Raw genomic sequence first — 14,796 nt, forward strand, 5'->3', positions numbered from 1 at the left:
GCTTCCCTGGTGGCGCAGTGGTTGAGAATCTGCCTGCTAATGCAGGGGACACGGGTTCGAGCCCTGGTCTGGGAAGATCCCACGTGCCGCGGAGCAACTAGGCCCGTGAGCCACAACTACTGAGCCTGCGCGTCTGGAGCCTGTGCTCTGCGACAAGAGAGGCCCGCGCACCGTGATGAAGAGTGGCCCCCGCTTGCTGCAACTAGAGAAAGCCCTCGCACAGAAACGAAGACCCAACACAGCCATAAATAAATAAATAAATAAATAACCATTTTTTAAAAAAAAGAAAAGAAATGCACAAAAATAAGAGATCTGTATTATGAACACAGCAATGTAATTATACTATATTAAGGGAAAAGAGTCAGTTATTAAACAGTTTGTATGGTATTATTTTGTAAAAAGATTAACTATTATATAGAGCTATGACTATATACAAGTGTTTAAAAAAGAAAAACTCTGGAAGGATATATACCAAAATGTTAATAGTGGTTTATTTCAAAATAGTGAGGTTTCATTATTTCCTTCTTTTTCTTTAAATTTTCCCGTTTTCTGAATCTTATTTACAATTATTTTCATTAAAAAACAAAAAAATAAGCAATCCTTGCTTCAAGGGGGGCAAAAAGTGAAAGCCAAACTCTTTAGCAAAGAAATGAAGCTGCTATTTTAATTTATACACACACAAACACACACACTCATTAGAAAAATATTGTAACCAATATCTGAAAGCAAGATTACCAATAAGCAAAATGAGATCTTCACATTTCTAACATTTATATTCATGTGTTATTCATATTTTGAAGCATTTTCTTAATACATTTGTTCTATACATATATACCTTTACATGTATACACACCTGAGAGCATTGAGAAGACCTTCTACACTATTAGGAGGCTGGTCCTTAAGAACTTTGATACAACCTTTCATCTAAGTAGAAAAGGAAACAGAAAAGGTAAAACATCGATTTTTCATCTAACATTCATTCTCAAAATAGTTAATACTTAAACCAGCTCCATAACTATGCACTCATGAGAAATTACACACTAGAAATGTCAAAATAATTATCCTTAGAATAGGGGGAAAAAAATCTACCCAAGTGTTATTTTCAGTTTGTCAATCAAACAAAACTTTTTGGGGACCAAATCAGACAAACTGAGGCACCACCCACACTAATGAGAAAACTAAGGGTTTACTAAAGGGAGGACTTCCTGGAAAAGGTGTTGAGTAGCCTTTTAAAGGACGGAATGGACACACTGGTAAGGAAAAAAGACACCTTCCAGGTAGACGAATCCCATGACAAAAGTAATAAAGTTCATGACATGCAGAGGACAGTATTTGGCAGGGCCGAGATGACTCGCACAGGGGAGTTTACAGAGGGCCTCGAAAGCCAGGAGGACTCATTTGGAACTGATGGGGATGGCGGCAGGGACTTGTTACAGGCTATTTCGAAAGGGAACAACTCAATGAAGATGATCTGTAAGGAAGGTGAGGCTGATTATCGTGAAAAAGCATAGCACAGTAGAAATACCACAGGCTTTGGAAGCCATGGAGATGTGGGTTCAGAATCCATGTACCATTTACTAGCAATTATATTACAAACCTCTCTAAACTTTATTTCTCTGTTAGTACAGGGAAAATAACACTTATATCCTAAGAGTATTTTCAGAGTTAAATGAGAGAACAAATGTTAAAATTCCTGGGACACAGTAATCACTCAATAAATGTTGACTTAGTTCTCTTTACATAGAATAGATATGAGCGAAGGCAAGAAGACTGCCTAGTCATCAGTAGTCTACATGTGAAATGCAAAGAGCCTGAAACTAGCTGTCAAAGGGTAACTGGAAGACAATTCTCAGTAAAATACAGGTTATAATTTTTATGAACCAGATGTGAGAGTGAGGAGAGAAATTACAAAGTAGAGAAACCCAGGCTACAGCCACAAAACATTATGACTGGGAGGAGGAGGGAAAATATGCAGTCTTCAACTTTTTTTCACTGAGGCACGTCGACTAGCTTTTAATATACATTTGTAAGTAAATCACTTAAAATGGGCTTTGGCCAAAGGAATGAAAGGATACAATAAAAAAAAATTTATGTCTGATTATTTATTTACATATATTGCCAAATATGCAGAAGTATCACTTATCAGTATTGAGGAGATACTCTAAAAGACAGTACAGTTATCCTTCAATCATTCTATTCCATCTGTATATAGGCTATAAGAAATACCGCGAGAGAGGAAACCAAAATCCACTATTATCACAAACTATAAAAATAAATTCTGTGACAGAGTGCAGCTTGCCAGCTCTTTAAATAAAAGCCTATGGTTTCCACTTATGGAAATTATTGGTAATTATATAAAACAAATATCTTACATCAATTTTTGAAGTTTTGGCAAATGCTCCCACTGGATGTACGTGGTCATAGAGTATTATGACGCCTACCATTACCCTCAAGCAGAATGACACTGTTTCTTCATTTGTAAATCTGCTTCTGTATTCCCTGGAGGGTAGAAAAGATATGGATGGATGAGGCACATCACAAACTCATGAGCTGACTGACGCTCAAAGTTGTATTCTGTCGATATCTAAAAGGGACGCTAAGCTTATAGCCCCACCTTCTCTGCAATGAGATTCCCAGAGAAATGACAGGGGTGGAGCAGTTATCACTTACGTATTCTGGTCTCTGTATGCACGTTGGTATATTACCCCTTCTGCTCAGCGGAGATGAGACAATTTTAGAGAAATCAAAAGTGGCCCAGGGACTTCCCTGGTGGCGCAGTGGTTGAGAATCCGCCTGCCAATGCAGGGGACACGGGTTTGATCCCTGGTCCGGGCAGATCTCACATGCCGCGGAGCAACTAAGCCCACGCGCGACAACTACTGAGCCTGCACTCTAGAGCCCTCGAGCCACAACTACTGAGCCCACGTGCTGCAACTACTGAAGCCTGCACGCCTAGAGCCAGTGTTCTGCAACAAGTGAAGCCACCGCAATGAGAAGCCCGCGCATTGCGACGAAGAGTAGCCCCCGCTCGCCATAACTAGAGAAAGCCCGTGCGCAGTAACGAAGACCCAACGCAACCAAAAATAAATTAAAATTTAAATAATTAAAAAAAAAAAAAAAAAGTGGCCCTAAGTAAAAGTTTGGGGATGGCTGCTCTGAAAGGCTGTCATCACCAATATGATGAAAAAGCCACTAGCTTAACAGGGAAAGTACATTTGCTATTTAGGGGCTAAATTGATGTAAACACATTATTGTATTACTGAATTTTAATTTCCTAAAATTCAATTATATTCTTCTCTCAAATGGGAAAAAGGAAATAGCACTTTTGTCTACATAAAAGGCAGCATGGCATAGCAGAAAGAGTCCAGAACCAGAATGGAGACATCCAAGCACACGTGTGAGGTCAGCTACTGTGCATCAGCCCCTTCATTTCCCAGGACCCTACTCCCCTAAATGAGAATGATGATATATGATGATTAGCAGCTGCCCTCTTACTTCATAAAGTTTTCCAATAAGATGAGCATAAAATAGTACTTTGGAAAATAAAAAGCTCCACAAAAACTGAAGTTATCTAGTAAAACCATATATTATTCAGGAACACAGGAGGAATTCTTTCTGCCTGCTGACAGGAAAATCCAGACAGAAAACACTGTGGTACATGTTACAAATGGCTTGAGAGAGAGGAGGAACCCAGAAGAGAATTTAGGTGAGTGTTGGGTTTAAAAAAAAAAAAGAAGACTGAGACCTAATATTGAGAGAAAGGGATAAGTAGAACAACTCTAGCCCTCTAGGAAAAAAAGGCAAAGTTCTCTACGAAAAGGGAACGATAATGTTTATGAGAGGCATAACCAGATGAGCTTTTAAGCTCTTCCCCTACTCCCAAAAAAGCACCCAAAAAAATCCCTATTCTGAGGAGTCTAAGTCAGTCTGACTGGTCTGACACACCTGAAAATCAAATGTACTTTATATGCTTAACTAGAACTTACATTAAGCTGTCAAATTATTTTAGTTTTGTTCATATGTTAGCATTACATACTTGGGATATACTTAATTTCCACCTTCCAAATACAACTTATTCACATCTGGACAATCATTTCAACAGGACTGTTAAAGTGAAAAAGATCAGTGAATACTCACGGTGTTTCAAGCATGACTCTGCACACACTAGCCATGGTGCTTAGACAATCTGTGGTATTTTCTATTGGTAAATTTTTATTCTGTAAAAGTGTATGGAGAACAAAAAAAGTAAGAGTGACAAACAGTTATTACTCAAGAAAAATTTAAAATCTAGCAAAACATTAAAAATTAGCAACTTTAAAATTTGGTTCCTACTCTTAATTTTGTTAAAAAATGCACTAGATTCTAGGTACTGTCCTAAGCTCTGAGGATACAGCTATGAGCAAAACAGCTAAGAGCCTCCTTTCTCCCAAGAAGCCCTTACATTCTAGAGCTGAGTGGAAACAACCACAATATGCAGACAAGGCCTCATAGCCACAAGGTACTTGGATTTGATCCTAGGAAGTCACTGGAAACATTTTAAGCAGAGGAGGAAGGGAATGTGGTTTATGTCTTAAGATTACTTGGCTGCTCTTTGGAGAAAGGACTGCAGTGGGTCAAGAGTGGAAGAAATAAGAATAGTCAGAGCATGAATGCTGAAATCCAAGTGAAAAGTGGTGGGCTGATCTGGAGAGGTAGCTAGAGGTAGCAAAGGGTTAAGTTTTCAGATTCAGGGTATATCTTGTAAGAAGAGCCAATAAGACTGCCTTGCCTGATGGAGTGGATATAGGGGGTGAGATAAAGGAAGGAATTTAGGATGATAATCCTTAAGTTATCTGCTTGCACAGTGTTACTGTTAGTTGAGATAGGGAAAACTGGAGAAAAGGCGGGATTGGGAAAAACAATCAAGACTTCGGTTTGGTCATGGTACTACTGAGGTGTGGCTTATACATCCAAAGGGCGACTGCAAATAGGCGGTAGATGTGCACACGTGGGCCTCAGGGAAGAGGACCAGACCCAGTGCACAAAGTGCATCTCAGTCTATCAGCTTAGATGGTCTTTAAAGTCATGGTCTCGCTCAGATCATCCTATCTTCAGACAGGCAGAAGAGTAACAACACAAAGAATAACGTCCTAGGCAATGCTTACCTCTGATACAAATTTTGTTGTGGCATCACTTAAGGTTTTCAGCATTGGGGTTGCCTCAGCATAAAACAAAGACATTCGATTTGCCAATTCATTATTTACTTCATTTTCTCCTTCTGCCTGTGTGGAAAATAAAGACACTTGATGTCAGTTCATAAGTTATTAAATAACATTATAAAAGAGCCTAGGCAGGGTGCCCATCTAATGCTTGTTAAATTAATCTAATAAATACTCTTATATTTTAGACCCTCAAATGCACACAATACTTAAATACTCTTTAAAAATAAAAAGATTAAAAATAATATTAAGCCATTTTTAAAAAGATTAACTTCTTTAAAAATATTTTAAATGATATTAAGCAATTAAATAAAACCTTGATGGGCTGCCTACTGTATACAAAGGATCATCCTAAATGCTATGGAGGATGGAACGATGCCTAGGACATCGTACCTGCCTCTATTAGGAGCACATAAGTACCCACACAGCAGCCACAATAACATGCTAGGAGACAAGGGATGAAAGAGGGGGTGAGGGGAAGACTAAGTTAGACTGGAAGAAACTAAAGTGGACTCACGGAAGAGTTTTTTTGTAGGTGATGATGGGCAGGCACACAAGGTATTCCAACCAGTCGGGCGGAAGAGCACGCTTTCAAGTGCTTGGTAGAGTGTAAGTCAATGTAGTCAGTGTAATAAGGGACAGCAACTACGGAAAGAAGGGCTGGAAAGCAAAGCTGGGGTAGGACTGAATCCTAGCTTCAGTGAAATCCTAGCTTAAGGTCGTATTTTTCTTCTATATGTAATGGGGAGCCACTTACAGTGTCAAAAGAAAGGAATAACAATTAAGTCAATCTTCTAAATAAATTTAACTAATGATAGTGGGCAGATTGTACCAAAAAGAGACTGTATGTCAGAAAATAAGTTCTACAGCTATTATAGAATGGCTGCCAAAAAGAGAGTGCGTATTAGGCTCTCAATTGGGATAGAAGTACAAAGAGATGGAAAGGGGGGCAGTGAAGAGATGTGAGAGAGATGTCACTTGACAACGACTGGATTTACCTATAATTACTGAGAGCAAAAGACAGTACAAAGATGATTTCAATGCCTTTGCCCTTGAAGCATGGCAGGATGGCTATAATAGAGGATTGGGTGATTGTATTTTATTTTATTTTACATGGTGAGTATGGAAAAGACAGATGATAAGGTCAGCCTCACAGAAGAAACCGGTCTATGCAAAAGCAAACTAATGCATATACCAGAGGCTTCATGGAAAAGAAATCTTTCTTCCAATCCAGGCCTGTCTTAGAGCAACTACTTCATAAAATATTTATTCAATGGTCTCCTTTGGTTGTTTTTTCTTTTAACCTCTTATGCCACTTATCACTCCTTACAATCTTATATAGTATTTCTTTATTAAACTATCTACTTGAGGCCAGGCCTGACCCTAGGAATTTTCCGTTTTTCATACCAATTAGCACAATATATTGATAGGTCCTCAAAATATCTAGAGAAAAAGATAGTATTTTCTTCATATTTAAGGTTTTACTTCTGGCATTTGACGTCCTGGAGAAAAGGGTATTAAACAGCTTAACACGAGGAGGAGTCAAGACGCTAACAAACCAGAAGAGATGCTATGCTGGCCAAGCACAGGCACAGAAGCCATTTCTCACACAGCCACGTCACACACGGACATGCTCGACGTCCAGGACCTCACTTTCCCTTCCTGCCAGTGTTAGTATTTCTCCTGTCCCTGGTCAATTTCTCCCCAGGACTCTTCCATTCTAAGAATATGGGGACAAATAACTCATAACCACTAATTCACACAATTTTCGTGCAGTTAAAATGAGAATACAAAGAGAAATTTTGTAAGTATCAATGTTATGTAGGCAAAAAGCAATTTTACTGAATTAGTTATGGAATAAGGGACTGGGTGGAAAAATAGGTAAAAACAACATGGTTTGCTACATTTTGCTCTTTCTTCCCACAGCTGTGGATGGCCATAATTACTAACTTTACTACTAGCTTTAGCTGTATCTGAATGAATGAATGCATGAACAAAAGATTAAACTGAACAAATTGAGAGCTGAATTATTATTACCACCCTGTAATTCAAAGCATTAACTTACTGGAACATTATTAATCCTCATACGACTCAATGTTCTTCTATAATAGCTGAAATCATTCTGTATGGCAGGATTTGTCATCTAAAGAAGATATTTATGAAAGAAAAAGGTATTATTTACTAAATATAGTACACAAATTAAGCGAAAGATCTACTAAATAGTTATAATTAGTTAAGTAACATTCCCTAATTTGTAGTATCTTAAGAACTAAAACCGTTATCATCCAAGATGACTATCTGCACTTAAGTTACATAACACCGTATTCAGTCATTACTGAACATAGAAGACCGTGCACACTGTTTTTCAGTCACAGTCAGTATACTTTCTTTCTTTTCATTAATTTCAGGTAATATACTAAAAGGTTGTTTACCAAAAATGATATTACCAAATAAACAAAAACAAAAAGGAATGTGTAGGCACTTATTTTGGGTTATTACAATAAAGTATATATATGGTCAACAGGGCAGTCTTCAAACAGACTAAAATTTTATATACAAATCATCTGTGCTCAAAGTATTAATAAAAGAGAATAATTGTCTATGATACAATGTTGATAAAATGCTGCAGTTAGGAATCCAGCTCTTCTACTCTCTAGACAAGATACCTGAGGTGCTGAAAAGTCAAAGGACCTGCTTCATAATTGGTTACTGTGCCAGAGCCTAAAGTGGAGCTAAGGTCTCCTGATATGGAATTTAATGCTTCTTTCTTTACACTCTCACTCCTTCCAGCAAAAAGGACATTTATAGGTAGGTAGGTAGGTAGGTAGATAGGAAGGAGGGTGGTGAGAAAGAGAGAGGGAGGGAGGGAGGGAGAGGGATGGGAGAGAGAAAAAAAATATCTTAACATTTTTATATAGAACAATGTTGAAAAAAGTGGGGATGAGCAGAAAAAAATATATTAGAAAAAGTCAATATTGTTGTTTCAGAGATGATTTTTAAAATGAAGTTAAATGAAAACTGATGGACTTCCCTGGTGGTCCAGTGGTTAAGAATCCGCCTGCCAATGCAGGGGACACGGGTTCAATCCCTGGTCCAGGAAGATCCCACATGCTGCGGAGCAACTAAGCCCGTGTGCCACAACTACTGAGCCTGTGTTCTAGAGCCTGCGAGCCATAACTAGTGAGCCCGCGAGCCACAACTAATGAAGCCCACTAGAGCCTGTGCTCCACAACAAGAGAAGCCACCTCAATGAGAAGCCCCTGCATCGCAATGAAGAATAGCCCCTGCTCGCCGCAACTAGAGAAAGCCTGTGCGCGGCTACGAAGACCCAGTGCAGCCAAAAAATAAATAAGTAAAATAAATTAAAAAATGAAAACTGAATATTGGGTAATTTGCTGTTTGCTATGTATATACCAAAAGGCCTGCATAATTGTTAAATCCTGCATTTTTGCTAAGGACCAGCAGGCATTTAAACACATTTTAAAAAGGTCTCCAGGCATCTCCTCCTAGTGCTCTTTGAAAGACTCCTGATTTCCATAACAATGAGGACCAGCAGGACAATCCTACCTTGAGTTCATCAAACCGGAGTGTAAAATGAAGAATTTCTGCAAACTGCTTAGCAAGAGCCTGCTCTCGCTCTAGATGCTGGGTAGGAGAATACGGGGTACTTGTCAAGGCTCCCAGAAGACCTCTTAATGCTGCTTCTAAAGAAAAAAAGATTACAATGTTGTTTGCATCTGATATTTGTTTATTAAAACGTGAGCGATTTTAAAATGTTTTGATTTCAATTCCCATAAAAGTAAGGTCTCTTTAAAAGCCAGATTATCTAAACGTAACACTCAAACTAAACACTGTTTACTAGAATAGAAACCCTGAAGTGACTAACTCAATTTCTGTAAACACAAATTCAAAATCATGCGGAATGTGAATTTGAATGAGATACCAGGATCAAAGGACAAATTTTATATTATTTTCACATTCTACTGTGTTGATTTTTATGAAATGGTTAACTGTTACTACAGCTGAGTAACTTCTTCAGGGGCACTGTGGCCACAGAGACAAATCGGTACATGGGTGTGAATGAATTACCAACTTCACATACTTTGAATATGCTGTTTATTTATAAACACAAACTGCTTTCTTTCAGTTACTAAAGGAAACCAAATATTTGCTTTAATAATTAGCTCTCTGAGTGTTTTAGAACTTGGTATCTCAGGACCATAATATAAATATTCTAATTTATTATATAAATAAAACTGTTCCTTTGAAACAACTGCTACTTTTGGAATGCCAGACGTAGCACTTTATTTTATATTCCATTTAAACATGGAAATACTGATTGCACTTCAAAAAAAAAAAATCACAGAAATCAAACTATTTCAGTTACAGATTGCAGAATCAGAAAACAATGGTAGATCCTATTCAGAGAAAACAAGAGCTTGCAGAGTTAGATGGTCATCTGACATTTATGAATAAATGTTAGATTAATAAACAAATATTTATTAGTGATAACAAATTTATGTCAGATCATCAACCTTTCACTTAAAAAATACCAACTCTACCGTTTACGAAGACCCAATTATGAACCAACATTCATACTTATGCATTTAACCTAGTCTGTCATTTAACTTTCACCATCAACTATGACATCGGCATTACAGATGGATACACTGAGTTTCAAAGAGGTTAGACCCCCAAGGGTATAGCTTATAAATGCCAGGTGTTTCTGATTTCACAGCCCTATTTTTTCCACCATAATAAACTGTTTCTCAAAAAAAGTGACATTCTAACTAGCCTTCTGCAACCTTATAAAAGATTAATTTACTGATCAGTACCAACAGTAAGTACTCCTTATGTGTCTATTATGTGGCAGGTACTGAGCTAGACACTATTTGTAATCCACACAGTAACTCCAAATGATAGCTACTATCCTTTTCTTTATAGTAAATCAGAAAATGTATTGATGGTCTAACATGTGCCAGGCACTGGGGAAACAGATGAAGATGGACATGCCCTGCGCCCACACAGAGCCTAATTATACAGAGAAGAGAGACAACTTACTACAGCTGGGATATGTGTCAAGAAGGAGAAGGGCACAGCACCGTGGGAAGGTATAAAAACGGGACCTTACCTAGTTCAAGACTCAGGAAAAGACCTCCCTGAATACACGACATCTGGGCTGAGACTGGACTGTGCACTAAGAACGAGCAGGAGTTTGCAAACAGGGCAGGGAGCCAGATCCTGAACTGAGAAGAGCGTGACGTAGTAGAGAAACGCACGACAACCAGTACAGGGGAATGGAGAGGCAAGAAGCAGAGGAACCTAAGACTAAAACAACATGAGGACCATCTGTGTGCCACATTAATAAGCACCCTGGCCGTGTCATCAAAATGTCCCTGGAGAAACTATTTAAGCAGGGTAGTGACATCATCAGATTAGCATTTAATATCTCCACTTCATCTGCAGCGTGGAGAACACATGGTGGGAGTATGGATGGCTTATAGAGGTGCAAGAGTGGATGTGAGGATCAATTAAAAGGAAAAAAATGTTGGCTCTTTTGAAAAATGGCTTACTTCTCCCAATACTCATCTCATGTGTCAGCATTAATGTAAGTGGAAAAACAAAGTTTGAGAGATGTGAGAACAGGAAAAACCATTTTAAAAACAAAAACAAAAAACACCAATACTGTTACAAGCTGTTAAAGAAAAAAGAAATTCTCATTTCCTGGATCTGATCCAGCCTCAGGGCGAAGTCCAGCATCTACAGTGCTCACCGCTCTGGGGAATGGGAGACACTCCTCAGCCCCACACCGAGGGGTGAGTCAGGTCATGGCTGACCTGGGATGGCCAATGACCGGGGAGAACTTCTGTCCGTGAACGGCTGAAGTCCTCAATGGCACATCTGCCATGAAAGAGAAACTCAAAATGATAAGGCTGCTTACTTGCCTTTGAAGCAGCTAGATCAGCCTGGGGCCCTCTGCTGATACAACACAGTCCTACTAGACTACAGTGCCCTGCGACAAGAGGGGAATCAGAGACAGAGGATCTCAGAAGGTGGCTCAGGTCTCTGGCTGAGTTAGAAAGAAAGGGAGGTCAAAGAAGAGATGATGTAGGGATTGGTCTCTCTGATGAAGCTCCTGAAACAAAATCATGTGGTTATGACTCTTACAAAAGGTAGATGGCAAGCAGGAAATCAGTGGACTACTTAAGCCCTCAATTCTGGAAAACATTAGCTGGTAAACCAGTACAGAAGCCAAAGTTATGTAAGAAGGCTGCAAGGAAGAGACTGAATGGAGAAATAATGACAGATCAGTCCACAAAGTAGATCCAGAAGGGGAAACAACAGATGACTAGGAAGAGAAGGCTCCTTTACAGACAAGAGCCATATATTCTCACCAACTGCCAACCATCCACTATCAAAGAGCACTCTTTGAATCCCCAGAAGAGAACCCAAAGGACATGGAGTGCGAGGGGTCTGAAACAGCCAAGAGGTAATACCACCACTGTCGTGGGCACTTCAGAACCTTTTGAACAGATTTTGATAAATTTAGCCCAGTGGAAAGGGGTCGACACGTTGGATAGACTCACTCACTACGACCCCTGGAGGTGGCCCCTATAAGCCCCTGGAACAGGAAGACTGAGGAGACACAAAGCAGTTTATGTACTGTCTGGCCACACAACCTTTGCTCAGATAGCTGCCTCAACTGGGAAGGCCTCAGACTGAAACAAGCAAGTACAGGATGTTTCCCGTGCCAGCAAGGTTAAACCACGTTGGCAAAGCTCAGTGTCTTCCAAATTAGTCAAGTGGTCCCTTCCCTGTCCGTCTACAAATATGCAAACCAGCAAGGGATCAGGGTCCCTCTTCTGGAGTACACCCTGTGGTTTATCTCTAGTGCTTGAACCAAGCAACCGTCTTGGAATTCTGAAGGACCACGTGCATCTTCACAGCTGTGCGGTGCTCTGTGTGCTGTCTGTGGTGTTTATCCTCATCTCTGGCTCAACAGTGAGGTAGGAAGAAAAGAGACAAGAGAGGTTAAGTGGACTTAAAGCAGAGGGTTCAACTGACTGGAGGTCCAGATAGGATACTGAAGCTCAGAGAATTTAAATGATGTAGCTGAGGCCACACAGCTAATAACTGCAAACAGAGGAATTCAAACACAGGCCATTATGCCTTGAAAGCCTAAAATCCATTATTATTGCTTCTCCTGAATATCCGACACATATTTGATATATCAGATGTACGTATTCATTAATCTATCACTTGCTCACTCATTCAACATTGAGTTCCTATCACATTCAAGCAAAGACCTGTACCCTGTCAGCAAGGAAACTGGAAACATTATAAACCAGGTTACTGGCCGAGAGATGAGGAGTAAACCACCAGATCTTAAATTTGTACTTTGTTCATACCTTTACAGAAGCCCTAGACTACACAATGAAGGTTCAAGGCTCCCACATGACAGAATAAAAAACTGATAGCTTTCTACTATTACCTGTGTTACTATATCCTCTGCTGAAATGGAACCCAGCACCTGTGCCGAAACACACAACACTGAACTGATGTAATTCCAGTAGTTAAAATATGTAAGCCTGCCTGATGGGTTTGGCCTATTTTATAATTATTCTTTTTTTTTAACTGGCAAATGCTAAGAAGCCAAGATGAACTTGAGTAGGACCTGAGCAACATCTAAAGCAATTTAACTTCAAAAGCATCTAGGAACTAGCAACACAACAAAACTCTAAATAAGTAGTGAAGATAACTGAAATGAAAAGACCTAGGCTCTCTGAGGTTACAAAGCTACAGACTACGTAGACACTTGACTGAAAGAACTGACTGTCATGCTCGAGGAAACTAACTGATAATTCTTATTTCTAGTAAGAAAAGGACAATTTACACAAACACTTCTATCTCAACTATTATTTGTCTTTGCATTTAACAGTGTATACTGCATCTAAGGAAAGATAGCAATTCTCTTACTTTTTAAAAAATATGGGCGTTTTAAAAAAAAAAAGAACTTCACGGGACTTCCCTGGTGGCACAGTGGTTAAGAATCCACCTGCCAATGCAGCGGACACGGGTTCGAGCCCTGGCCCGGGAAGATCCCATATGCCGCAGAGCAATTAAGCCCGTGTGCCACAACTACTGAGCCCTCGCTCTAGAGCCCATGAGCCACAACTACCGAGCCTGCACGCGGCAACTACTGAAGCCCGCACGCCTAGATCTCGTGCTCCGCAACAAGAGAAACCACCGCAACGAGAAGCCCGCGCACCGAAACGAAGAGTAGCCGTGGCTCGCCACAACTAGAGAAAGCCTGCGCAGCAACGAAGACCCAACGCAGACAAAAATAAATAAATAAATACTTAAAAAAATAAAAAGCTCAAATTAAAAAAAAAATAATAACAGAACTTCAACTTTGAAGCAGAGGTTGTAAACACAAATGGCCAAGTAGCTAATATAAAGACATAAAGAGAGCAAGATATAAAAAACCAGGATGCAGTAGAGACCCACTGCAAACTAGAAAGCACATGCCCTAACTAATGGACACAGAGTCGGTTTGCCACTTAGCTTAGCCAACTGAGAGGCAGATCCACTGCTCAACTGCTGGCTAAGCTGTGGATTTTTCCAAAGCAACCGAAGACTTAAAACACACACAACACAAATAATTACCAATTTTAAAACCTGGCAATTAATCAGGAATTTCTAAAAACCATGCGGGCCAAACAAACCGTATCTCAGGTCTAAATTTAGCTTATGAGCCCCCAGTTGACTTCTATCTTACAGTACTGGTTTCCTTATCAAATTGTATGTACTTATTTAGAATATATAACACATTTATATGATTCAAAAAGCAAAACTATATAAAAACACGTATCAAAAACTTAAACTGAAATGTTTCAAATTTCTGACACACATCTATACCACTCCTCCCCTATGCTCCCAACTTCACAAAGTAAAGTTCTTCCAATTTACATCTTTCAAATTACACAAGCAGCTAAATAGCTAAATCTTACCTGTTCTGCCTCCTCCTTCTCGAAGAAAAAGAACTCCAATTTTGCTTATTCACTGTATTAAAGGCACAATTCTGATCTCTGAATAATTTTTCCCATGTGAGGGAAGAAGCAGATGGTTATGAATTCTTGTTACTTAACGACTCCCTCGATAACTTCGCATATAACATTAGCTTCCTATTTCTCATCTTGTACAGTTTTAGGTACATGAACTGATCATAATCAGCCATGATCTTAAGAACACAAAAATCTAAATAACCCAGGAGACCTTGGATTAGTTCCCACATATGGGAAAGGATGTGCTATGGAGCTGGAGAGAAATTCTACCAAGCTGTTTCCCATAGTAGCACCCTGTAGGCTGCAAAAAATCAGAAATTTCCTTATGGAAGTCAAAATTTGTTGAGGAAAATGGTCTAAATAAATTGAACACCTGGTTGAACAGGATGATAGGAAGATTATGCTATAATCTCATAGTCTACCAAGCTGCTTTACCTATGAAACATATAAATTTAGCAATATGAACATAAAATACTGTAAATAACTTCCAGTATCAATAACTGTCTTTTTCACTAGGCAAGTCATAATGACAA

The 14,796-nt window shown here is 39.3% G+C and overlaps 1 protein-coding gene across 5 annotated transcripts in view; it reads right to left on the reverse strand.

Annotated features, from left to right (window-relative positions):
- CYRIB (CYFIP related Rac1 interactor B) overlaps positions 1-14,796 on the reverse strand; it is a 147,040-nt gene that overhangs the window by 5,299 nt on the left and 126,945 nt on the right. For all 5 annotated transcript variants that reach the window (XM_068526021.1, XM_068526018.1, XM_068526019.1 and 2 more), the window contains 6 exons: positions 8,766-8,902; positions 7,264-7,341; positions 5,145-5,261; positions 4,138-4,217; positions 2,373-2,499; positions 854-924 (listed from right to left, as the gene is read on the reverse strand). In XM_068526021.1, the coding sequence (XP_068382122.1) occupies positions 854-924; positions 2,373-2,499; positions 4,138-4,217; positions 5,145-5,261; positions 7,264-7,341; positions 8,766-8,902 (610 nt within the window). The remainder of the gene's footprint in view (positions 1-853; positions 925-2,372; positions 2,500-4,137; positions 4,218-5,144; positions 5,262-7,263; positions 7,342-8,765; positions 8,903-14,796) is intronic.

This window comes from Eschrichtius robustus, chromosome 17, assembly GCF_028021215.1.
Source record: "Eschrichtius robustus isolate mEscRob2 chromosome 17, mEscRob2.pri, whole genome shotgun sequence".
Taxonomy (NCBI): domain Eukaryota; kingdom Metazoa; phylum Chordata; class Mammalia; order Artiodactyla; family Eschrichtiidae; genus Eschrichtius; species Eschrichtius robustus.